Genomic DNA, 24,558 nt, shown 5'->3' on the forward strand with positions numbered 1-24,558 from the left:
TGCACTTCGAGGGCTCTAATGATTCCGTTTTTGGCGATTCATGCCAAAAAGGGGGAGAAATGAGCCCAAAGCAAAAGGACCACACCACCACCACCAAATTCAAAAACTTAGTGCTTTCCAAAAGTCTTTATCATTTGGTATCCTATTGTGTTCAAAAGGGGGAGAAAGTAGTATTTCAAAATGACATATCAAAAACCCTCTTGAACACTAAGAGGAGGATCTCATTTAGGGGGAGTTTTGTTTAGTTAAAGGAAAAGCATTTGAAACAGGGGGAGAAAATTTCAAATCTTGAAAATGCTTCTCAAAATCTTATTCATTTGCCTTTGACTATTTGCAAAAGAACTTTGAAAAGGATTTACAAAAGAATTTGCAAAAACAAAACATGTGGTGCAAGCGTGGTCCAAAATGTTATATAAGAAAGAAACAATCCATGCATATCTTGCAAGTATTTACATTGGCCAAATTCCAAGCAACCTTTGCACTTATATTATGCAAACTAGTTCAATTATGCACTTCCATATTTGCTTTGGTTTGTGTTGGCATCAATCACCAAAAAGGGGGAGATTGAAAGGGAATTAGGCTTACACCTAGTTCCTAAATAGTTTTGGTGGTTGAATCGCCCAACACAAACAATTGGACTAACTAGTTTGCTCTAGATTATATGTTTTACAGGTGCCAAAAGTTCATCTATAACTATGCTAAATCGACTGTCCGGAATACCGTAGATTATTCCGGACAGAAGAAGCTTTTTGGAAAAACAGGCCAAGCGCGGACCGTCCGGGCCCTTGCGGCGGACCGTCCGCAACACTAGAATGACTCTCGGACAGAACCAATGCAAAAATACAAGTTTCCATTACGGACTGTCCGAAGGAAAAGCAAAGACCGTCCGAGCCCTCGCGCGGACCGTCCGGCCTTAGGCGCGGACCGTCCGGTCGGTAAGAAACCGAAAAACCCGAAGGTAACGGGTTTGGAGAAATGAATTATAGGGGGCCTCGCGGACCGTCCGGGGTGCACGACCGGACCGTCCGCGACTGGCTCTGTCTGACATCTGACGACGCATTAAATGCAATATAGCCGTTGATATAGCCGTTACTGCTGACCGTTGCATTTTCAGCCGTTGATCTACAGGGGCGGACCGTCCGCACCAGGAGGGCGGACCGTCCGCGCTCAGCAGAATGGCCCAACGGCTAGGAAGTGGTTGGTGGCTATAAATACAACCCCAACCACCTCCATTCACATCATCCAAGCATTCCCACCTTCAACATTCAATACAAGAGCTAGCAATCCATTCCAAGACACATTCAAAGCCTCCATCTCTCCAAGTTTCACAATTGAGAAAAGAGATCATTAGTGATTAGTGGCTTGAGAGAGAAAGTGATCCGTGTGTTATTTGTCGCTCTTGTCGCTTGGCTCTTGCAATCGTGCTTTCTTGATTCCTTCATTGCGATCAAACTCACTTGTAATTGTGGCAAGAGACACCAATCTTGTGGTGATCCTTGTAGGAACTTTGTGTTCCAAGTGATTGAGAAAAGAAAGCTCACTCGGTCCGAGGGACCGTTTGAGAGAGGGAAGGGTTGAAAGAGACCCGGCCTTTGTGGCCTCCTCAACGGGGAGTAGGTTTGCAAGAACCGAACCTCGGTAAAACAAATCCACGTGTCACTCTTCATTTGCTTGCGATTTGTTTTGCGCCCTCTCTTGCGGACTCATTCATTATTACTAACGCTAACCCCGGCTTGTAAGTTGTGTTTATATTTGTAAATTTCAGTTTCGCCCTATTCACCCCCCCCCTCTAGGCGACTTTCAGAAACCACATATCTGGTGAATGAGGTGCGTCGAGACATTGATGGTGCAGGGAATGCAAAAGGACCATACAAGAGGTGTTCACGCCATACATCAAACACATGCAGTCTGAAGCCTCCGCACACAAGCGAGGCAGGAATTCAAAGCCTAAAGTTAACATGATAGAAGCAAAAGACCCTTAAGCACAGATCACTGGCTCATGCTGCTGACTGCAGCTCCTCAACGCGCAGACTCCTGATGCCATCTTGCAAGTCTGCAACTCCGTCCCCCATCATCGCAATCATAGCATCCTCGAAGCTCTTCTCTGTCGACCCTTCGAGGTTGAAGGCGGACGTTAGGGCTGCAAGTGTCTCCTGTGGCAGAGTCCCCTGGAACATGGTTAGGAATTTTTGTAAGGCGGTCTCAAAGTTATTTGATTCGTCATTTAGCAGCCCGAGCTTTCTACAAAGGTTTCGTTGGGCACGCTGGATTACATGCATAGGACGAGATTTTGCGAGTCGGACGCTGCGTCGTACCGTGGTCGTGCTGGCCGGATGAAGTCGACGACGCAGTGCCGGGGTTGCCTTGCTTGCTTCTACTTCAGTGGTTACTGTCTTCCTTGTCTCTTGTATGCCTGCAGTAGTCGTGCTGGGCAGAATCGCCCGCGCGGGCGTCCTAAAAAGGCGCTGCAATATCTTGTCCGCTGCCAGGTCAACAGAACGATGCTCACCATGATCAGTTGCAACATCCAGTAACGGCAATGGAGGGCGGGCATCAGGATGCTGCTGCTGTACGCCTTCTGCACCCCTCTTCAGACTCCTAGGATCAGTTGGAAGAGAGAGGCGCTGCAATATCTTGTCTGCTGCCAGGTCAACAGAAAGGCGCTCACCATGATCAGTTGCAGCATCCAGTAACGGCGATGGAGGGCGGGCATCAGGGTGCTGCTGCTGTACGCCTTCTGCACCCCTCTCCATACTCCTAGAATCTGTTGGAAAAGAGGTCCAAATTGATTTGAACACATCTTGTATTGGAATCAAGCACCTACCAGCAGAATCATTGTAGCAATTCTCTTTCCTAGATGGGTCAGGGCGCACATCACTCAAATCATTTGCAGGTAAATGCATACCAAGGTTATTGTCGACGTGCTGCGCGGAAGCCTCTTGCAGTTGTGTGGTGTTCACCATTTCTGTGCACAAATTTGGGTCAGCACGCATCCTTGGAGGTTGTGGAGAGGGGTGGTGGGTGTCACCCGTGCCTTCGCTGCTCCCCGGGGCAGTTCGGGTCAAACGACTGGCGCGCGTAGGGGATTTAGAACGGCGCTCCACACGTCTCCAGAGGCGACGTACGCGGCTGCGGCCTCGTACCCTGTAGGAGCTGGCAGCAAGCGTCGAAGTCGCGGCATCGCAGCGACCTTCCCAAGCTCGGCGACGACCTGGGTGCTCGACGTCGCGGCGGCGACCATGGCGCGATGACGAGCGGCATCGCTCACTAGGAGCGCGTGAGAGGCTCCTGAAAAACCTGGCGCTCCAGGTGTCTCCCTTGCGGCTCCTACGACCGCGACGTTCACTGTCATAGTCATCACCATCCTCATCATCTCGACGGTGGTTGTCGAGGCGACTTGATGGGGGTGGGTCGTTGCGGTCCCGTGGTGAACTTTCACCATCCACGATGCCATACTTCCAATCGAAGCGACGAGGAGCACGCATACGCCCATCACAACTGGGCTGCTCCTCCACCAGGTCCAGGTGCACAAGGACCCTAAAAGTCAGGCCACGTCGGGGAGCAGGGGCCATGCCATCGCGCGAAGACGCAGATCTGCATGTCAATGTCAACCAGGTTACCTTGGGTATGCGTTGAGGGTCTGTGGTCCAGGCCCACATGTTTAGTGTCCTCGCATCGCGACGTTGAAGGGAGTCAGCGTCGATGTAGTGGAGGTCGCAGGAGCTTGCCACCACGCGCTTGGCGATGCTTTCATTCCAAGCGTGAAGTGGAATTCCTTCAAGGCACAAACGAACATGGTACTTGAGGTCGTCGTGGTCACCATGTATTGGCAGTTGCCACTGCCTGACTCGGATGTCGAGATTGCCGTGCTGAAAATCTCTACACGCCACTGCTGCATCTCTGTGGTGACGATGGACGAAGGTGATGAAGAAGTCTTCTGGGTAGTGTCTGGCCACCGTGATGTCAACCGGCAGTACAGCAAATCTAGAGCAGAAAGCTTTCTTGATGACGTCGATGCCGATCGCCGGTCTGTCTCGCCCCAGCCATGCCCAGACAGCATGAGAGGCCAGATGATCCAACTCAATGTCCATGTCGCCGCAAGAGTGCGCCACAGCGAAAGACTCCTCTGGGCGTATTGCGGTGCTGCTTCTGAAGGCCATCGTCCAATTGCCAAGAGGCGGGAAATTGGAATGATCCGAGGGAGGAGGTGCTTGTGGCTGTACTGAGGGTGGTTGTGGAGTTGTGGTCTTGGACGCCTTGTAGTTCTGAGGGCAGTGCCAGCTTTTATGGCCCGAACGACCACACTTGAAGCATTTCACCGGGTCCCTGCACTCAGTTGCACGGTGACCCCGAGCAAGGCAACGAAAGCATTTATCCTGCATGCTTGCCAGTAGCCCGCTGGTTGCTCGAGGGATTTTAAGAGAGGCGCTGGTTGTTGGGCGTCTTGAAAGTACCTTTGAATTTGATGTAGGTAATGCTTCACCCGCCGGACGGAGTCTGCGCTTGTAATGAACAGTTGTCCACCTAGAACCGGATTGGTCGGGCAGAGTGGAAGGAATTGAATCCCCGGGAGCAGCAGCGGTATGGTCAGCGCCGTTCACTGCAGGAACATCCTGCCGCCCAAATCTGAGGCAGGATTTGGCCGGTGGCGGGGAGTGAATGCTTGCAGGAGAGGATCCCCTTCCTCTGACGAGATCAGCAAAGCGCACGCGCTTGATTGACGACTGTTGATTTGTCGAGCGCAGGATTGTTGCCATCGAAGCAGCCGAACCATTCGTGGCGTGACAAAGGGAGGTGCTGTAGCCGGCTAGGCTATGATGCTCCACGCTGTGAGCATCAGGGTTCAGATCTGCTGAAACGGAGCCTACAAGAAGCTGTAGATCCGCGACGGGACCGCTGCCTGGGAGAGGTGTGGGTCGGCTACCTTGATTGGATCTTGACTTGCTCACCGCCGGAACAGAGTGGGATACGAGGGACGGAGACGGGGGCAGCTTAGCGGGTGGTGGATGTGGGGTCCTCTTACATACCTGCTCGCCGGGGAGGAAGTCCCGTTTGCTGATGGCGGAGTGGTCGCCAGTGCCGCCGCCGGTAGCAAGCGCCGCCATCCTGTTGTTAGGCCTCTAACACACATATAATATAGTGCTCATGAAATACTGATCCCCAGGCACACACGATCGACTAGTTTAACTCCAAGCTAGCTAGCAGGCCACATGCATGCATGGTGGACATGATCACATCACATCTCGAAAAATAAAGAATGCAACTTCAAGGCTGTACGTACATCTTGGCTTCTCTATCTGTAGCCACAATATATACCAGTATACATACACTGAAGAAAATGCATGGCTGCAGGCTTACTGTCATTTATGTGCAAGCCAAGCAACTGAACTATAAAGCAGGCCGGCTGCAACAAGTTCGAGTCGTTCACCCCACAAATCAGCAAGCAAGAGAGCAACTAACCCTACCCTACCCTCGCATTAATCATCGTCATGGTCTCCAGGCTTCTCTTCGGACTCGTCGTCCTTCCTCTCTCCCTACAATATTCCTCATCGGCGCTATCCAATCCACCAGAAGAGTTCGGCGGCGGCGGGCTGCAACAACCCTCGCCGCCGCCGACGTCGTCGGGGCTGCGGGTCGGATTCTACCAGTACACGTGCCCGAACGCGGAGGCCATCGTTCGCGACGAGATGGCCAAGATCATCTCCCGAGTCCCGAGCCTCGCCGGGCCCCTGCTCCGGATGCACTTCCACGACTGCTTTGTGAATGTAAGCGTACGTGCATGGTCATGCTCATGCATCGCATGCATTTTAGTACGTCTGTTCCTGACGACGGACGAACTGCTAGCAGCTAGTTGCTTTATTCTCAGCCGAGTTCATGCATGCATGTGTTTCCGAAGGATTGTTCTGAAACGACGACGTACTGAAGAATTATGTGTGATATATGCAGGGATGCGACGGTTCCGTTCTTCTGAACAGCACCGTGCCAGGGCTGCCATCCGAGAAGGAGGCGATACCGAACCTCACCTTGCGAGGCTTCGGCACCGTCGACCGCGTGAAGGCGAAGCTGGAGCAGGCCTGCCCTGGAGTGGTGTCGTGTGCTGACATCTTGGCTCTGGTAGCCAGGGACGTCGTTGTGCTGGTAAGACGAAGCTCGTAGGACGATAGTCTTGATCCTTCAACTAACTTAATTAGGATGATTATTGGCGTTGGCCTAATTATTGTTTCCTCTGCTACTGTGTACGTGCAACGTACGTACGAGTACGACAGACCAAAGGGCCTCACTGGGATGTTCCAACAGGGCGGAGAGACGGGAGGAGATCGGTGAAGCAAGATGCTCTGGACAACCTCCCCGCGCCCTTCTTCGACGCTGGTCGGAACCTGTACCAGTTCTTCATCCCCAAGGGCCTCGATGCCAAGGACCAGGTTGTTCTGCTAGGTAAAAATTCCAGGATATATATGCCTTGATTGCATTGGTACTGCTGGATCTTTCTCGCCTGGTCGTTCTTGTAGACCATGCAATGCAAATGCAATGATTCTCTTTTAGAAACCTGTGTCATCAGCAACATTCCCCGATAAAGGCGACCATCTGTAGTTTAGTAACTAAGAAGCAACTTGTTCGTGTGAAAGAAGGCAGCATAATTAACAAGTCAACTAAACTAAACTAATACTAACGTGCATGGTACAGGAGCGCACACTCTGGGGACCTCCCACTGCTCGTCGTTCGCGGACCGGCTGTACAACTTCAGCGGCACGACGGCGGCGGACCCGTCCCTGGACAGGCGCTACCTCCCGCGGCTGAAGAGCAAGTGCGGCAGCCCCGGCGACACGACGACGCTGGTGGAGATGGACCCGGGCAGCTTCCGGACGTTCGACGCGAGCTACTACCGGCGCGTCGCCAGGGGCCGGTCGCTGTTCGCCTCCGACCAGACGCTGATGAACGACCCCGCGGCCCGGGCCTACGTCCAGCGGCAGGCCGGCGCCGGCGCCGGCGCCTACCCCGCCGAGTTCTTCGCCGACTTCGCCAAGTCCATGGTGAAGATGGGCGCCGTGCAGGTGCTCACCGGCGCGCAGGGGGAGGTCCGGAGGCACTGCGCCGCCGTCAACTAGCTAGCGCGCGCTGCTAGCCGGACGCCAGCTGAGATGCATGCATGTATATTACGTCGTATATATGTAGCTCCATCTCCGTTGCTTTGCTTAATCATTAGAGTACTGATGTGATGCATCTGTAAGGAGGATTTGTTGGTGATTATTGCGTATTAATTAGGTAGTGCTCACTTTTTATTTCTTCCCATGCATCCATGTGTAGAAACTGCTAATAAAGGTGCATGTGAAATCAGCTCGTTTACAATATTTCCATGGAATCAAATCAAATAAACTTTTTTGATTCGTCCAAATTAATCCAGACACTCAGTGAATGATATAGTATATTTTATATCAGTCCAAGTTAATCTCAGGTGTTTAATTTTAGCTACTGATCGAGCATCTGTATCAGCGTGTTTAAAAATGTCGATTGACCGGCTGCGTGCAAGAGTAGGGAAAACCTGAGGATGAAATGTGCTTTCTGAATTCTGATGGGGATGAAGCATGCATATAAGAACACGTTACGTACACATGCATATGCGTCCAATGGTCAACTGCTCAACCTTGCCTCGCACTCTCCCCAGCTGTGTTGCACTTTCCAGCCTGTTTTTTCTTGCTAACATACATCCAGTAATCCATCGGCAATTCGACGCGTACGGTTACTTTTCGCTGTGGACGCCACCATGAATAATGGTAGTACAAGATAAGATGTGCTACTACACATAATTGTGGCGATGGTATTATGGTGTTAGAGAAAGATTGTCTGGCCTGATGATCCCTGGCCACCAAACCAGCCATATATGTTTCCTATGCAACATTGGACTGAAGTAGTAGCTCAGTTTATTCTTTCAACCGCGAGTCCATTTGCAACGAACTGGTATAGCCACTAGGGATGCTATTCCAGAACCAGAAGTGTCCAAGATCACCAATAAAGCATGCCTGCAACATTACAATTAGCTTAGCTCTGTTTTGGGCCGCAGATCTGCAACTACATCTGCAACTACATCGAGCAACTGTACACACATGGAACCAAGTCAGGTACACCTACCAAACCTCTGAGGGCCTGTTTCTAACGCAGGAATTTCACAGGATCCACCACCCAATCCTGGCTGGGGACTGGATCCCACTGGTTGGGAGCCAGGACCATCCCCTGAACAAAACTGCATCCCATCATTGGTTGTTCAGAGTTCAGGGTACACAATCTGGGGTGCCAAGTTTTCTGGGCCAGCAGCAGCACGTCATGTATTCATGTTTATAGGCAAAGATGCAAGGAACAGAAGTTCCAGAGCCATATCGATAAACAGAGCACAGTATGACCGTAACCGCTTTATCTCATCCAATCTCGAGTGCAAACAAGTGCCTCAATGGTCTTGATGCTTAGCATGCTGTGGTGCTTTGGAATTACTGGTCCACTGCTTGTGAACGCTGCTTCTGATGGAACAGCAGATGCTGGCATCGCCAGGATGTCCTGCACGATAGCCGCCAGTGTCGGGTACTTTGTGGCGTGACACATCCACCAGTTCAGGTTATCGAAGTCATCCTTCCTTGGAACCAAACCGTCCGCAAGGTAGTTATCGAGTTCCGTGGATTTCTGACTGCTCGCTTGCTCATTGAGGTGCTGGTCCCAATCTTCAAATGAGTCGTTGTCATCTAGACTAAAAGATTCGCTTTTTGGCACACGCACATTCGGCTGATCCACTGGACTGCAGTATTCATTGAAGAGTTCCTGGAGTGTTTCACGTATGCCAGATAAGTAGCTTGCTGATTTTAATCCAAAAGCTCGTTTCAGACGGAACTCAATGAAACCGAACTTGAATCTAGGGTCTAGGATAACAGGTATGCATAACCATAAGTATGAATGTTGCCAGTACTCATTGAATGTTTCCTGCATCTCTGCGACCATCGCAGTGATTTCTGCATGCTCACTTGATGCTTCTTCTTGCAAGACTGTTCTCACTTTCCATATCTCATTGAAGTACATGTTTGCTGTCGGAGAACTAGAGGCAGAAATGACTTCAATAACACGATAAAACGTCCTCAAAATCTTGCAAATAGACTCAGCAACTATGACATGCTCTGGAGATGCTGCTTCTTCAAAAGGAAATGGCTTATTGAAATGCAAAAAAACTTCAAGCCGAAAATAAAATTTGTACCACCACTTAGCATCTTCTTGTGGACACTTCAGACTCATCTGTGAAATGACTTCCATAAGCTGTTGTTGATTCAACGATGAAGATGTATGTGCAACAAAAAACTCTGTTACCATGTCACCGACAAGGTGAATGATATTTTGCTGCACTTTGGAAGCAATAGTGTTAAGGACATCATCAACACAAGCAACATCATATAGCTTGCCTCTGATAGGAAGGCATTTTTTCTCCACAAGTATTTCCTTCAGCTTTGAGGAACTTAAAGCATTCCTAACCTCACCAACAGAAGTCAAGCTCAAAATCTTCTGATCAAGATTCCAATCTCTAATGGCATCCCATATGACATTATATGCTCCACATTCAGACTCTGGTACACAAGCCTCCTTATGATGTACCATCCTTTCCACATCAGTAGGTGAGGACCGAAACATGCCAAACTTGATTATCATTCGGTGAACTTTCCAGTTTTTATCAATAAAATGTGCTGTCAAACAAAGGTAATTTACTGTTGGTTCGGCTCCCTCAGGAGTCCATATGCTTGCTGACAAAGAGACACGCCGGGAGGAAAGGGTCAATTGATCTTTAAGTTTTGCCTTTTCCTTCTCAAATAGAGCACAGCAATGTCCTTCTATATCATTGTGTGAGACTGCATCTGCATGAATCATAGGGTTGAGGCTCTTTACAAATCTTCTCATTTCTTCATGCTCTACAATTGATAAAGGATAACCATGCGAAACTATCATCCTGGCTAGTTCTTGATAAGCTGTTCCTTGGTCAACCTTCCTTATGTCACTAGTTGTGGTTGTAAATGAGGTTCTCTGTTTCCCCAGGCTTGGAAAATCTTGTGATGGCAGAGGTTGATGCGCCGACACTTGAATGGGCCGGACAATAGGGGAAGTGTCAGCAGAGCTACTAGACCAGAGATGTTTGCTGGAGTATCCTGCTATGTGAACCTTCCCATTTGCCAAGGCAGGTGAGAGCTCATCTTGCCCAATGGACTTCAAATCAGGAACACTAGAAGGGTAAAGCGTTCCCTTCTGATTATTGTAGCCCCTTCGTGCCTGACAGGTCTGCAGATGTCGACTCAGATGGCTTCTTCCCCCAAACTTATTTGCACTGAGGCGTTTGCGGCAATGCACGCAGTCAGCAGCCTGGAGCTTACCCTCAACATAGATAGGTGAAAACTCTCTCCACACCTTGGATTTGAATCTATTGGGAATTACTGAACTTATGTCGTCAAGTGTCTCTGAAATAATCTGATTCACCGAATCACCTGGTGTAACCGGTTCACTCTGATTCACCAAAACTGCATAAAAAATCTAGATGCTTACAGACATGCGACAAGTAAATTGTTTTTAAGTATCTATGCAACTAGTACATGTTAAAGCTACACCATGCTAACTGAAACAACATACTAGATGATGTGGTGCATCTTAAATCCATTCCTCAAATTTGGTGGAATGACTCCATTCCTCGTACTAGTACCAGTTAATAGCATGTGAGGAATAAGGTGATAACGGATCAACCCATCCCATTCCACAATCCAAATAAAAAGGGAGGAGTAAGGAGATGCTGGACTAACTCATTCCTCAAACCAAACGTCCTATAATAGACTCAAATCACTAAGGAGAACGTCATGAATCATCTAGGAACTAATGCACGACTTCTGAATATGCAAAAGCGAAGCATACCACATGGGAAGTAGGAATCCTTGAGCCGCCGAAACACCACGTCCCTCTTGCCAGGGCAGATCTTCTGGTGCCGCCAGAGATGGCTCGTTCCATTGGAGTCCTTGCAGCTCATGCGGCTGTGGCAGTACAGGCACTCTGCAAACTGAACCTTCCCGTTCAGGAAGATGGGTTTGTACTCCTCCCACACCTTGGACCTCTTCTTGTGCTTGTACCTGAAAGTGTCGTGATTGTGCACCCCCTCGAATGCCGCTTCTGTTCCCATGCCATCCTCCTCCTCCTCCCCCTCATGCTCTCCGACTTGCTGAATTATATGGTGCTCCATAGCTGAACACAGTGCAACATCGAAGTATGAAGTAAGTGGATATCATCGCCAGCATGAGAATAGCTACTGAACGTCCATAGCAGAGCAAGAAATCTCGAACGAAACACACTAGACAGTTAGAGGAACAGCAAGATCTGCGTACGCATAGCACTCCGCAATATTCACCAAAAAAATACCGGATCGCATCACAAGCGGCGGGCGGCAAGCCCAAATCGTTCACAAACACGGGTATACATGCCGCTTGGCGAAGAAATCAGCTGAAAAATCCTACGGGATCGAGGCGGAGGGGTCACCTGGAGATGGAGAACCTTGGGGCTTGGGTCCTCGGTCGGAGGGGAACGAGACTCCGGTGGGCACGGTTAGGGCATCGAGCTGGGTCTGCGTGCGGGCGGGCGGGCGGGCAAGGGTAACCCATCCGTTAGATTGGGCCGGGTATCGGGCTGATTCGATCTGGATAGGGTTTTCACTGGCCTCGGGTCCAGTTCAAGTACCTAACCTGTTGTGTGGGCTTTGGCTCATATTAGACCGGCCTTTTTCACTGTTTCTTAGCTCTTTAGGGCTTATTTGAGAACTTTGTTTCTCAAAACAACAGTTCATAATACTATAGTTTTAAATTTATGTCATGATATAACTGTGTTATATTTTATATCAGTTCAATCAGCACTTGTTTGAAGACATAATATTTTAGTTATAGGGTAGGAGAAGACTGTAGCTACGTACAAGCAAAAAAATAATTTTGGTCTGACCCCAAAAAATACCACGACCGTGGTATTATCAAAATCATGGTTTAAAATACAAAATTCTTGTATATGCTCCCAAACGACTTTTGGTATAAAATACCATGGTATGATCAAATATCATAGTATTGTCTTGGAACTAAGAAAATATTTGTTCCCAACATACCCTAAGAAAATACCATGCTCCCAAACAGACCCTTAGTTTTTTTTCTTGCATTTGCTAATATATTGCAAAGACTTCTAAAAATGCTAATATATTGTAGGATTAGGGTGCTCATTAATCCTATCGATATATCAGGGACGAACCGCATAGATGAAAATATCTAAGTGCATAGATGAAAATATCTAAGTTATGCAGTCACTAAGACACTACTGCTGACAAAAACGGTTGATTACCTGATATCTATTCCGAAGAGGAACTCCACTAATTTTGAGAATTTTTAATTAGTTAAAGTGATTCACCTACTATGGAACATTTCAGAATGGAACACGTGCAAGTTTTATCTTGATATCGATCTTTTCTAGTTTATTAATTTTGTCTAATGATTAATTGTGAGTAAGAGGGTTCACCAGGTCCACTGAATATTTGACAATACGGCACGGCAAGAAACACTTCGATAGTTGACACAAGTGGCATATAAACACTTCAGTGACTTAGGAGGAACAAAGTTTTTGTGCGCGAAAAGCACGTTCTGTGCACATTTTATACATACAATGATATAAATGGCACTGCACTCTTCTTAGTGACCCGTTTGATCATATGATGCCGTGCTACAAAGCATATTTGCCAGTACCAGCTGCCTACAAAATTTCCTCCAGCTGCCTATCAACCGATTATTCCACCCCCCTTAATCTTTACACACCGCCTCCCAAGATATATAAATGTACACAAAAGAATAACTCAACCAGCCACCAGGAAGCAGCATTTGCCACTTCCGAGTTTGAACAGAACGACCTTGTGTACTGTACACAAAAAAAACCATGCACAACTCAGATAGTCAGATCAAATGATCAAAGTTCTCAATCGTGTCACCAACGATTGCATGCTCTCGAGCTTTTCGCTAAGCTGCCTGATGTCCTCGGCACGGTTTTGATCCTCAGTGCTGCTTGCCTGAGAAATCAGTGCCATACATTTGGCCTTGGATTCGGAAATCTCGCCTTGTAATGAGGAAATAGTTGCTTCCAGTGTGGTTTTCGAACCCATGACGTCTGCAATGGCTTGCATAGTTGGAGTCCGAGGAGTGCCTATGCTACCAAAACTGTTCTGCCTGCTGAGCCTCCTGGGTGAAAAGATATTGTCCATGCCTCCACTTCCTGTAATAGCACAATTCATAACGAAATTTGAATCCTCTAGGAAAGGATAGTTGTTGAGCTTTTTTTTCTCGGTAAAATGTTTCCAGTATAAGGGGAGCGATAGAATAGAAACAATAAGCATCGATAAAGCTATAGCACTGAGAACAACGAAAAAAAAAGTTTGCAGTATGTTCTTTTCAGCATAAAAAAGCATGTCATGCCAATGTTCTGAAAACATAGATTTTCGACATGCTTGCAAAAACCATACTGAGCATCGTTTTTCTTTTGGTGAGAAGAGTAGAGACCAACATAAAATGCAACAGTGTTACATGCCAAACCTCGAATAAATAGCAAACAGCTACAGAGGACAAAACTAAGCTGAAAAGAAAATTCTGGATCCCAGAGAATGTACAATCATATCATCTAGATTACTTTAGGGGAGCTCCATACCTAGGTTACGTAGTTGTTCTATAGTTCCTTGCCCAAGAGATTTGTCAAGTTTAAGGAGACGAAGAATTCCAGCAGTGATCCTCCCCATTGCATCAGCCTCAGATCTGCAAAGCATCACAAGGTGCTCTAGTTCTTCTTTTGTTGCAACCGCCTCGATCTGCAAAGCTCAAATGGATAAACAGTTCAGAAAGCAGATTCAAATTGACAGGTTTAGACAATTGACTAAAATGAGCTCATACTGGTTCTTTGACAGAAAATTTGACATTATCCATTGTCCATTTGGCACCCTCAATCTCGTCTTCGCCAATGACCATGGTAGCTTCGACATCAACTCCATGGTCACCAACAGAACTTGAACTATTAAAATCTCTGCCCATCTCATGATTGTTTGATGGTCCTTTTTTAGTGCACTGATCTCTCAGACGAGGTTTTATTGCCTGCAAACCTTCAATTCCAGCCTGCAAGCACAGAACATCAAACAATTAAACGAGAGAGTGCCAAGCTGAAACACAACATTATGACAGTCATGTATGTTGTACCGTAAAGCGTTCCACTGGAAATGCCTTTTCGGGTGACACCTTTCTTCTGCCTCCCAATTTAAGTCGGTCACTGCTCTTGCCAGAGATATGTAGATTCCTGAAGGTTGAATGCCAGCATTTTTCTTCTCTACTGATACCATCACCTCCACGAGGAGAAAAAAGGTATCCTACTTCTTCAGTTCCTTCAAGTGCAAATAGCCAATTTCTAAGTTCAATTGATACATCAAGATCATCTGGCACCCCGAGATCAAACTTTGAATTGTGATCATCAATTTTGGACCTTTCATCTGTAATGTCAGGGAAAAGAAAAGAAATCCATAATTGATGTAATGGAAATGCAGCAAACCAAAAGGTTGAGAAACTTGGTCTGCATCTAAAATAAAGATAAAGCATTTTCTTCATAAATTATTTTTTTCTCGAACGACATAGTGGAGCTGCGTGTCATTTCATTTAAGGAGGAAAACAGCGAGAAAAGGTCAAGCGACCCAACCCAGGTACATTATATGGCCATGCAAAACACTGTTTTTGCACTGATTTATACTGTAGACTGCACTATTTACAGAGCGAAGTTTGAAATGAGAGATGATGATGAGCAAGCTGCTGGAGATAGCCTAAGAGGGTTTACGTAAAAAGCAACATAAACGACCAGGACTTCCAGCACCTAAACAGCTGGGTTCAGCAACCTACTAAGAAGCTCATGCAACTTAGAAGCTCCAGCGGCACACCAAAGGAGACCCTCACTTCATATCCTATGGAGAAGGAGTTGAACATTTGGCTGGGTGCCCTCAAACACACAGGTTTCTGAATTTCTAGATTGCCCAGACATCTAAAATACAGAGAGTGTTAAACCCCTTCCGGACTATTTTGGGCACCAGCTTGACAGAGCGTGCCCACCAGGAAAAAAAACGTGAATCAGACACTGAGGGGGCAATGTCAGCCAAGTTCAAAGATTGCAGAATCAAGACCCAGATCTGCCTAGAAAAGACAACCGATGAGAATGTGTTTGTGGGTCTCATCAGCTTGGTCACACAAGGGACAGACCTCTGGGTGAGGGAGACCACGTTTGGCAAGACGATCCGCTGTCCAACATCGATTATTCTCAGCAAGCCATAGAAAGAATTTGCACCAAAAAATGCCCAACTTTTCCAATTCTTCTCCATGGACCGAACTTAATGGATCCCACAAAGAAAGCAAGGTATGCTGATTTGCTGGTGTAGCACCCAGATTGGCTAAACTTCCATCCATGCTGACCAGACCCCTCTTTAAGGACCACCTCTTCCACCAAGTCCCAAATCTGAAGGAACTCAGCCAAGAGCTGCACAGTGATGGCTCCCCCAATATCCGAAACCCAAGCTCGAATGTGAAGAGCCTGGATCATCTTCATACACTATTTCAATAGTAATAGTTATTTATACTTAAGCATATTTCAGTTAAAAACGGAAATACACTTGGACTGAGGTGCAGACAATCTATGGACGGTGGAAGTGAAAATGGTTATTGAACTGAAATCATCGGTTTTGTGAATTAAACATAATCATATTGTGGAGAAGTTGGTCAGCTCATGCTAAAATATGTAGCTAGAATTATCATGGATACCCAAGGGATGTTGGATATACCTATCACATCTTAAATCATGACACAGGCAGTTTCCCTGAATTATACAACAAAGTAAATGGCACAGTTGCGAACACTTTACCTTCCTTTTCAGTGAGGTGAGAGGATTTAAACAGCTTCGCAAGTGGGCCTGAAGATAAATCCTTCAAACCCCTCAAGAGACCTTCCCCTGGACCGCCATCAGGACCCAGGATACCAAATCGATGCAGTAAAGACTCAGTGTAAGAAATTCCACCCCCAAGACGAACACCAGATACCTTAGCTGATACATTCAAGCTATGGCACTCCATATCCTGGATATCGTAAGGCATTACATGAGTGATGTTTATATCAAGGAACTGAGGTTCTTTAACCTGGTGTTTGCTCCTATGATCAACCCAAAAGACAGCTCTCATCTTGGGGTGCCCATTTCCATGCACTAAAATGCTGTGTTCACCAGTCACTGCAGTGCCATGCTCACAAACAATAGCACTTTCTCCTTCTAAACAGTTCACCGAAACAGTTGTCCACATCAAATTAGTCGTGACTGCAAAGGCACCACCTAGAGTGCGGTGAGAAACTTTCAGGAACAGATCCCCTCCGCCAAACTGAACCAAGGGCATATGTACATCACTTGCTGACAAAGATTCTAAGAAATTGAGCTGGAGATTATTCATAGTTAAACTCACAGCTGTATCACTTGGCAGTTTATTCTCCGACTTGTCAGCCGATGACTTCACTGACTCAGACTTGTTAGCGTTGCTGACCTTTGAGATACGTTCTGCTACTTGACCAAAGTAAGTATAAAAACCTAACACAAAAAACAATTGCTCAACTGAGGTGTTGGACTTGAACTGTTGGAAAGCAACACCAATTCTTACAACACCCTCTGGAGGTGGTACATCCAACAAAGGCCCACCATCTGCTGTAACCATAGCTACCTCAAATCGGATATCATCTAGTTCAATACATTTCCACAAATTAGAATCACTGACTGCTCTCTGTCCATTTGAAGTGCTAGAAGTTTCAAGTGAGAGACTTAGGTGAGAAGACCAAGTAGCCCACTTCATCTGACTCGCATCAACAGGTTGATATTCCCACAGAAGGAAGCAAGCTGGATCTCTGTCAAGGTTTAGCAATGGACACTTAGTTGATGGTGACTGGCAGAAGTATAGGTCTTCCACATGCAGTCTTGCACCCGAAAATGATGATTGGGGGTTAGTATTCTTGGTTCCACTGCACCTTGCGATTTCATCAGTATCTAATGGAACAGAGAGATCAAACTCTTTAAGTGAAAATGTCAGGCTGTTGATTGAAGACTCTGGCAATATGGCACCACGATTGGGTACAACTCCATCAGCCAAGAATGAAGCAATTCTTAAGCACGATTGCTCCTGGAGGGTTACCTAAGAATGAAAATCACAGGCAATATTTAATTGAGCAGAAAAGGCCAAACAAATATGCTTCACTGTGATGTAAAGGCGACGAACCATGATAGACTGGCATGTGATGACTGTTTTTGAAGCAAACTTCGGAGGTGATGGAGAAGGGGTGGTCTGAAGACAATAGAGGGAAAACAAAGGAACTCCAGCAGCAAAGTCTAATAGTTGATTGCCAAATGGATATATAGGAGGGCAAAAATTTTGACCTGATAAAACCATCAAGATCAGAATCAAGCCCAAGTGGATATCTAATCTGATAGAAGAATTACAAATAATTTACTCACCGAAGTCAGGCACAGGTGGAGGTTCTTGTGAAACTGCTTGCATAGACGGCTGTATCAATGTGCATGGAGGGCGAGAAAAGGTGTCTCTGCAGTAACATGAATACATGAGGCCCGTTGAAGGTTCTTGAATCATTGTGATAGCTCAGTTAGATCCCAAATTGCCTTGTTTTAATTCAAATTAATTTTTGAATTATCCTGTTTTCAACATCATATGCACCTTGAGTAACCCAAGTAATACAGTCTGGTGCATAACCAGCATCTAGCCACCGTCAAGCACATCTTTCGCTACATCGTCGGCACAGTCAACTACGGCTTTGTCTACCCCCAAGCGCTACAAGCCTACAACACCGACAGCAGGCTGACAGGCTACATGCTCACCAGGTACATGGACAACAACTTGGGGGAGACATCGATGAGAGGAGAATCATCTGCAGTGTTGGGGGACATTACCGGCATCAAAAACAGAAGATGGTGGCCCTTTCAACGTGTGAAGCAAAGTATATGGTGGGCATGGCTAGAGCATGCTAGGCTGTGTGGCTCGTGTGGTTGTTGGGGGACATTACCGGCATCAAAGTACAGCCACGGCTACAAAAGATGGACAATCAGTCCACAATTGCACTCAGCAAGAACCATGTTCTTCATGATCGAAGTAAACACATCGAACTAAATTTCATTTCGTTCGTGAATGTGTAGAGAACAGGAAGATCTACGTGGATCATGTGAGCACTGAAGAACAGCTTGCAGACATTCTAATGAAGTCACTCGGGTGGGCACGGTTCACCGAAATTCGTGACAAGATTGGCATTGTCAAGGTCAAATAAAACGAGACAGGCTTAGAGGAAGATTGTTGCATAACCTAGCTCGGTTTTCTTGTTTCCTTCTTAGTTGATTGGTTAGTTTCCATTCTTAGCTAATTGATAGTTGATTGGTTAGTTTTCTTTCTTAGCTAATTGATTGTTGATTGGTGCTGTGATTTGTGGTCGTGAGCCTTTGTAATTGTGTATACAATCAGATCAATAGAATACACCTAAGGCGGCGGTGTGGTTTGGTGCTCAGTGTGTCCTTCTAGTGTTCGTGTTGATTTTGTGAGCGCTTGAGTGATACAGGGATCATCTTCTTCGTCTCCGGCAAGGCACGCCAGCATGTAGAAGCAGTGTTATTAAAACTACGTTTAAACGTTGTTTAAACTACGTTTAAACGTCAAAACTCTAATTAGAGGTTGAAATCACGTTTTAGCGTTTTGGCGTTCTAAACTGTAAAACGCAGTGTTTTATGCATTTTAGACCATTAGCTATTTTTGGCCCTTGTCTATTAGTTACTTTTAGGGTTCAATCCAGCTCATGGGTGAAGTTTTGGTAAGCCACTAACCTCTCTGTTTTGGTATTTAACTTCATATTATTGTCTGAAATTATGATATATTGATATTTTTCCTATATTGTTTAAAACTACGTTTAAACAAAGTTTAAACGTTTAAAAGTCAAAATTTCACCGATGAGCGTTCCAACGTTTTATCGTTTTAATAAGCTTGTGTAGAAGGCTACATTCATTGTTAATGACGGTTTTATGCCATTTGATACTTTTGACACGGACAGTCCCAATATCCTATATTCAGAACCGTCAGGAACCTCAGTTATGCCTTAACCAAAATAATATTGGTCTAATGCCATTCAATACTTTAGGCGTGAGGGGTCACAATGCCTCAATTTGTAAGTGAATGACAACCATCAGGACTTGTGTAGTCTTGAGTAACAAGGACAGATATAGTACCTCAGAAACATCCCGCCGACCTTGATGCAAGATAAGTTCTTTGAGCATTCGCCGTCTGAAATGCTTGCCTTTAAGATAAAGAAAAACTTGTAATTAAATCCTCTATGAGGTCATGCATTCTAAATCAAGCATATCATCAGCGGACTGTACTAACAGTGAACAAATCATACTGTAAAGTATAACAGCAGTTGAAGTCTTGGAGAAAATTACCCGTGAGAAGAACAAAGACTGCATGAGAAGTTCAAGTTGAAACTCTGTTTGCACCAATGATTTAACAAACAAGTCACCGTAGCAGGACAAAAAGGTTGATATCTGAAATTGTTTGGCACTACTACTAACCAGTATCTTTAATGCAGAGGAATATGTGATCTACGATAATGGACACCAATGAAGATCCTGCTGCTTCTGCAAGCTGGCAGACAGGTAGAGTAATAAGGAAAGAAAATGGAATAAGGATATAGACATAATCTATCTTACTGCAGGCAACACAATATCAAAAGCACACAGAAGTAAACCTGTTGAGCTTTTGGATCTATATCTCCCCTGTTTAGGCACACAGATACCCCAGTCATAAATCGAAGAAAGGCCCGTAAGCCTGTCAAAAATATTAGTTTAAGTTCAATTTTTTGCAAATAGTAATTGAAGTATTGAACCGAATGGTCAAGCTTCATAGATAGGAACTGGTTACCAGGTTCACTTAAGGCAGGACAGACAGCTTCTGTAATATGTAGCTGAACCTCAAGCCCAAGTGGATTATTCTGTTCTGTCCGCTGGACCGTGATCTGACGTTCAAAGCAAAGTGTGAGCCAAGAAACCCAGGAAAAAGGAAGTTCAGCAAAAATGAACAAGTTAATAAGTTACACAACATGTTATAAAAATAAAACTCAAACCACTAACGTTAGCCTCTCCAGATATTCCTTCCAAAAATCTTTCACCACCAAAAAACATTCGTTTTGCACCATCATCATCTCTTTTGTCGTCTTGACTACTAGAAGAGTTAAATCTTGCATCGGCGAACATATCAGGATGAGGCAACAGATCAACTGACAGTGATTGCCACTCCAGTTTCTGTGCATTTTAATAGATATATGTGAGATCATAAATTCTTTGAGCTTGACAGTCTTAGTTTGCAATAACCACGAAACAGTAAAAGCAGGTATTAATCTTCTGGAAGCAAGTCAGGAGCTTCAAACCTTAAAGACATACCTTAAAAACATAAATGAACCCTTTGTTGTTGGAGAAATCTCTTGCTTCTTTCAAGTTTACTACCTGTAAACATGGCACTCAAATCAGGCAATGCCATATAAATTGTTTACTAAATTAATTGTAGTTTTGCAATCAGAATGAATACCTGCCATTTTTCATTTGTTGTGTACAATACAAGATCACGGAATGTGATTGCTGCTAGTGGCGGTGACCTGAAGTTAGAAGAGATTAGCATTCATTTTTCCAAGCACAAACATTGCAGCGAACTATACTTGGTGGGATAAGTTTAAGACAAACAAACAAGAACCTAGATATGCAAAGGACTAATAAAAGTAAAAAATGAGCTAAATCGCTGAAATATAGGTAGATACCATGTTGCATCCCCTTGACGGTGAGCCCCTCCATGTGTTTCCAGTAGCAGGTTAACAATCCCTACTTGCACTGTCATTCCGTCTGCAATCTAAGCCCGACATATAAGGTTAAGTTCAGTTCTTGCAAGTGTATATATTACTCAAAGTATCTATATAGTCTAAAACATAAATAATAGTAAAATGGCAGAATATCAGAGAAGAGGTATAATCACAGAGAAAACGGGTAAGTTGAATTTCAGCTATCATGGAGCTGGCATTCCAGTAATCAGTTATCACAGAGCAAGCATCAGGACATTGTACATGCATAAATATGTGGAAAGCGTGTGTGCTAAACATTTAGCGCAAGGAAACATACCTTGTCAGCGTAACCATATCCACTGCTCTTAGTTGCTGATGGAGATGATGCAGTGCTAAAAAGGTAATAGATAGAAGTACGATTACAGAATGCTCACACGGTAGTTTTAAATCGCAACATAAAGACATGAAATGCACCTGCTAGGGCTGGAAAGATTTTCAGAATCGTCCTTCTCTACAAGCACGAGATCGAGCTTGTCAATGTTCACCTCAATTGGCTCTACTTGCACATTTGATAGAGATGGTAACTGCAGTGGTGAACAGAAGAAATCCGTTACCAAAACTAACAAAAGCAAGGTTATTAACCACACTGTGACGCCTAAGGATTGCAAATTGAGCACCAAGTGTCAAAATCTAGCCGAGGCGACCCCCTGGCCACTACATAACTGTAAAACATCTAAACTAGAAAAAAAATACCAAACACCTCCTTTCTAACTGTAAATTCCATTCCATGATTCTAAAAACAGGTCAAAAATTAACACAAGTGCAGCAAATGTAACATGGATGCGGAACTAAATACAAAGAATAACTTCGTAGAACCATCACATTACTCTAATTTGCATAGATGAGAGGATAATCCATCACTACGACAGTCAGTCACAAGTCCAACGCAATTACTGCTTCTACTGCCCACGAAGTGCAACTAGAGTAAAACAAAATTCACCGGAACATAACAAACGTTAGCAAAACGACTGCAGCATGGGCAAGAATCTGCCACCAATGCGGCCCATAATCCCCGACTCCCCGTGTGGAAAAACAGCAAGGCAGCTAAAATACAGAGAGCTACGAGCGGGAGAGTGGCGACATCTTACTTACCGTGATCTGGAGCTTCCCGACACGCGCTGTGTCGACGGCGAGCGCGGGAGGCAGCCCCAGGCTCGCGTGCAGCGCATCGCCATTGATATCTGGTACCCCCGCCAAATCACACCCAGAACCCCAAAAAAAAAAACTCAGCGCCCGAATCAAACACAAAAAAAAGACGAGATCTGCATCCGGGTGGAAAGCCTCAGCGGAGAGAAGGCAACCCACCGAGGTTGGAGAGCTGCGCGGTGCGGCCCTGGAGCTTGAACTGGTCGCGGGAGAAGGACTTGAGCCAGTACTTGAGCGTGTACTCCAGCGCCCGCGCTATGATGGACTCCATCCTCCCCCGCCTGCCCGGACGGTTCCCCTGGAGCGGCGCGGCGGTGGGACGGGTCGCCCGGTGTCGGCGGTGGCGGGTGGCCGGATCGGAGGCGGGATGGAGAAAGCGGAGGGGGGCACTGGGGAGGGAGGTGGAAGGGGACAGGGGTGGAACTGCGAGGATGTGAGAAGAGACGGTGGGCCCTTTTAGGTCTGAGACTGAGACTTCAGGGGTGTTTGGTTTCTAGGGACTAATGTTTAGTCCCTTCATTTTTTTCCATTTTAGTATATAAATTGACAAATATAGAAACTAAAATAAAATTTTAGTTTCTATATTTGATAATTTTGTAACTAAAGTGGAATAAAATGTAGGGACTAAAAATTAGTCCCTAAAAACCAAACACCCCTTTCCTTTTGGTTTAAGGTTTATTTTTACTTTCTTGATTTTACTATTATTAGGAAACCATTTATATCTCCTTTCTGCTGTAGGAGGACTGCACGGGAACTGTGGTGTGAATTGTAAGGGTCTTGTTTCAAATCTCTAAATTAGTTAAGAGATTTAAAACAGGTCAACTAATTGTTAGCCTCTGAAATAGCTATTATTCTCTCTATCCTAAAATATTTGTCGCTATAATATTCATGGTGAGGAAACTTTATTAAGTTTAACTAGATTTATAGAAAATATTAGCAACATCTGTATCTCTAAATAATTTTAATAATTTTACTAAAAATATGTTTAAATATCTATCTAGTAATTTTAGGAGCTAATTATTCGATGTAGTGCATTCAAAACGCTTGAGAAGCACGTTCTGTTTGGTTATAACATGTAGCTCAGTCAATTGAGCAGCGATTAGTTTGATTAATCACGTGGACAGTTTATGGCCCCTTTTGTATCGTAGAGAAAATCCTTATTCTCTACTGTTTTCTCTGAAAATGTGGACAATTCGTGTAAAGAGCAGATTCACTCTACCGACACAGACAGGTTGGCCCTCGTGGCCACACACGCGATTCCTACTCCTACGTGTCCTCTCACACATGTCACTTTTCGACGCATGCTTTAACAACTCAAAATCAAACAAATCTACCGCGTGCCCATGTTACCCGTCCTTGCTAGTGGTGGTGTACAGTAACAGCCGTCACCATCAGCCCTCTATTATATCTCTATTTTATCTTTATTTTAAAATTTCATTTTATAAATAATATTATCTATAATGTGACGTCCTATATTTTACACGACTAAGGGGGTGTTTGGTTCTGTGGACTAAAGTTTAGCCCAGGTCACATCAAGCGTTTGACTTTCAAATAGGAGTATGAAATATAGACCCAACCAACTGTACTAGATTCGTCTCACTTTTTAATCTTCGGCTGAGAAATTAGTTTTATAATCCGACTACATTTAATACCCTGAACGGAGGTTCAAACATTCGATGTGATAGAGGCTAAATTTTAGCAGGGGCAAACCAAACACCCCCTTATCGAAGATAACATTCAGACACGCCGGAAAATAGTTACCGGAAACCTTAAGTCGAAAGTAAGTTAATTCCGAAGCAATGAATCGTGGACGCGTAAATGGCAGTCGCTGGTTCTGCACGAAGCTTCACCTCACGGTAAAGGCGCTGGATCGATCGGCCTCGGAAGTCGGGACCCGCGCGCGAGGGGAGCGGCAGCAGGAGAGACAGATCTGGACGTTTGTTTCCGGTGGGAACACGAACAAACAGCCCAACGCATGCTTGGATTGGATGGGACCAGGCGACCAGTGAGAAGGGATTGGACGTTTGTTTCCGGTGGGAAACAGCAGCAGCACAGCGCATGCTTGGACCAAATTTATATAGAAAAAAAAAGTATATGTAAAATCATAATACAGTGTAAGTGCCATTTAAATTTCTGTGGCTTATATTTTTGAGTTTTGACTAATAAGGACGGTAATATTATACTGTGGAGCATGGTATGTCAGAGCAGCAGAGCACCTTTCAAGTGCGTGCAGAAACGAGCCAAGTATCCTATGCAACGGCGTTTTTGCTTTTTGCTGCGGCCACGGAAAAAAAACAAAAGAGCAAACGGACATCTGCCGGAGACGGAGAGGATGCAAAGGTTGTGGCAGGTGGTGGTTTAGCAGGAATTGCCGAGCCCCAGAGAGTCCTGGCGTAAACTGCTACCGCGC

General features: G+C 45.4%; 3 protein-coding genes across 3 annotated transcripts; 1 reads left to right on the top strand and 2 right to left on the bottom strand.

Annotated features, from left to right (window-relative positions):
* The first annotated feature begins 5,386 nt into the window (after positions 1-5,386).
* On the top strand, positions 5,387-7,397 carry LOC103642084 (peroxidase 1). Its single transcript, XM_008665403.4, has 4 exons — positions 5,387-5,765; positions 5,947-6,138; positions 6,267-6,435; positions 6,685-7,397. The coding sequence occupies exons 1-4, from the start codon at positions 5,490-5,492 to the stop codon at positions 7,104-7,106; spliced, it is 1,059 nt and encodes a 352-aa protein (XP_008663625.1). The 5' UTR covers positions 5,387-5,489; the 3' UTR covers positions 7,107-7,397.
* A 160-nt stretch (positions 7,398-7,557) lies between these two features.
* LOC109942969 (zinc finger BED domain-containing protein RICESLEEPER 2) lies at positions 7,558-11,627 on the bottom strand. Its single transcript, XM_020545581.3, has 3 exons — positions 11,419-11,627; positions 10,921-11,244; positions 7,558-10,535 (listed from the first exon to the last, which is right to left on the bottom strand). Exons 1-3 carry the CDS (start codon positions 11,426-11,428, stop codon positions 8,407-8,409), a joined length of 2,463 nt encoding a protein of 820 aa, XP_020401170.1. The 5' UTR covers positions 11,429-11,627; the 3' UTR covers positions 7,558-8,406.
* Positions 11,628-12,600: 973 nt separating this feature from the next.
* LOC103642085 (uncharacterized) lies at positions 12,601-22,613 on the bottom strand. Its single transcript, XM_008665404.3, has 20 exons — positions 22,308-22,613; positions 22,095-22,183; positions 21,417-21,526; positions 21,280-21,334; positions 20,925-21,013; positions 20,699-20,765; positions 20,554-20,616; positions 20,245-20,415; positions 20,036-20,129; positions 19,863-19,942; positions 19,687-19,759; positions 19,558-19,601; positions 19,348-19,415; positions 17,581-17,666; positions 17,345-17,502; positions 15,958-17,260; positions 14,262-14,548; positions 13,962-14,180; positions 13,723-13,879; positions 12,601-13,293 (listed from the first exon to the last, which is right to left on the bottom strand). The coding sequence occupies exons 1-20, from the start codon at positions 22,417-22,419 to the stop codon at positions 12,983-12,985; spliced, it is 3,636 nt and encodes a 1,211-aa protein (XP_008663626.1). The 5' UTR covers positions 22,420-22,613; the 3' UTR covers positions 12,601-12,982.
* Between the last annotated feature and the right edge of the window lie 1,945 nt (positions 22,614-24,558).

This window comes from Zea mays, chromosome 10 (genome assembly GCF_902167145.1).
Source record: "Zea mays cultivar B73 chromosome 10, Zm-B73-REFERENCE-NAM-5.0, whole genome shotgun sequence".
Lineage (NCBI taxonomy): Eukaryota > Viridiplantae > Streptophyta > Magnoliopsida > Poales > Poaceae > Zea > Zea mays.

What these genes read in the sequence shown, in the direction of transcription:
- LOC103642084 (XM_008665403.4), top strand. Translation starts at nt 5,490, where the DNA reads ATGGTCTCCAGGCTTCTCTTCGGACTCGTCGTCCTTCCTCTCTCCCTA. An exon ending in CCAGGGACGTCGTTGTGCTG is followed by an intron (nt 6,139 to 6,266) that starts GTAAGACGAAGC and finishes CGAGTACGACAG; the next exon opens with ACCAAAGGGCCTCACTGGGA. An exon ending in GGACCAGGTTGTTCTGCTAG is followed by an intron (nt 6,436 to 6,684) that starts GTAAAAATTCCA and finishes TGCATGGTACAG; the next exon opens with GAGCGCACACTCTGGGGACC.
- LOC109942969 (XM_020545581.3), bottom strand. An exon ending in GGATTCCTACTTCCCATGTG is followed by an intron (nt 10,536 to 10,920) that starts GTATGCTTCGCT and finishes TTTTTTATGCAG; the next exon opens with TTTTGGTGAATCAGAGTGAA.
- LOC103642085 (XM_008665404.3), bottom strand. Translation starts at nt 22,419, where the DNA reads ATGGAGTCCATCATAGCGCGGGCGCTGGAGTACACGCTCAAGTACTGG. An exon ending in CGCGCAGCTCTCCAACCTCG is followed by an intron (nt 22,184 to 22,307) that starts GTGGGTTGCCTT and finishes CGGGGGTACCAG; the next exon opens with ATATCAATGGCGATGCGCTG. An exon ending in TCCACCTGTGCCTGACTTCG is followed by an intron (nt 17,503 to 17,580) that starts GTGAGTAAATTA and finishes TGGTTTTATCAG; the next exon opens with GTCAAAATTTTTGCCCTCCT.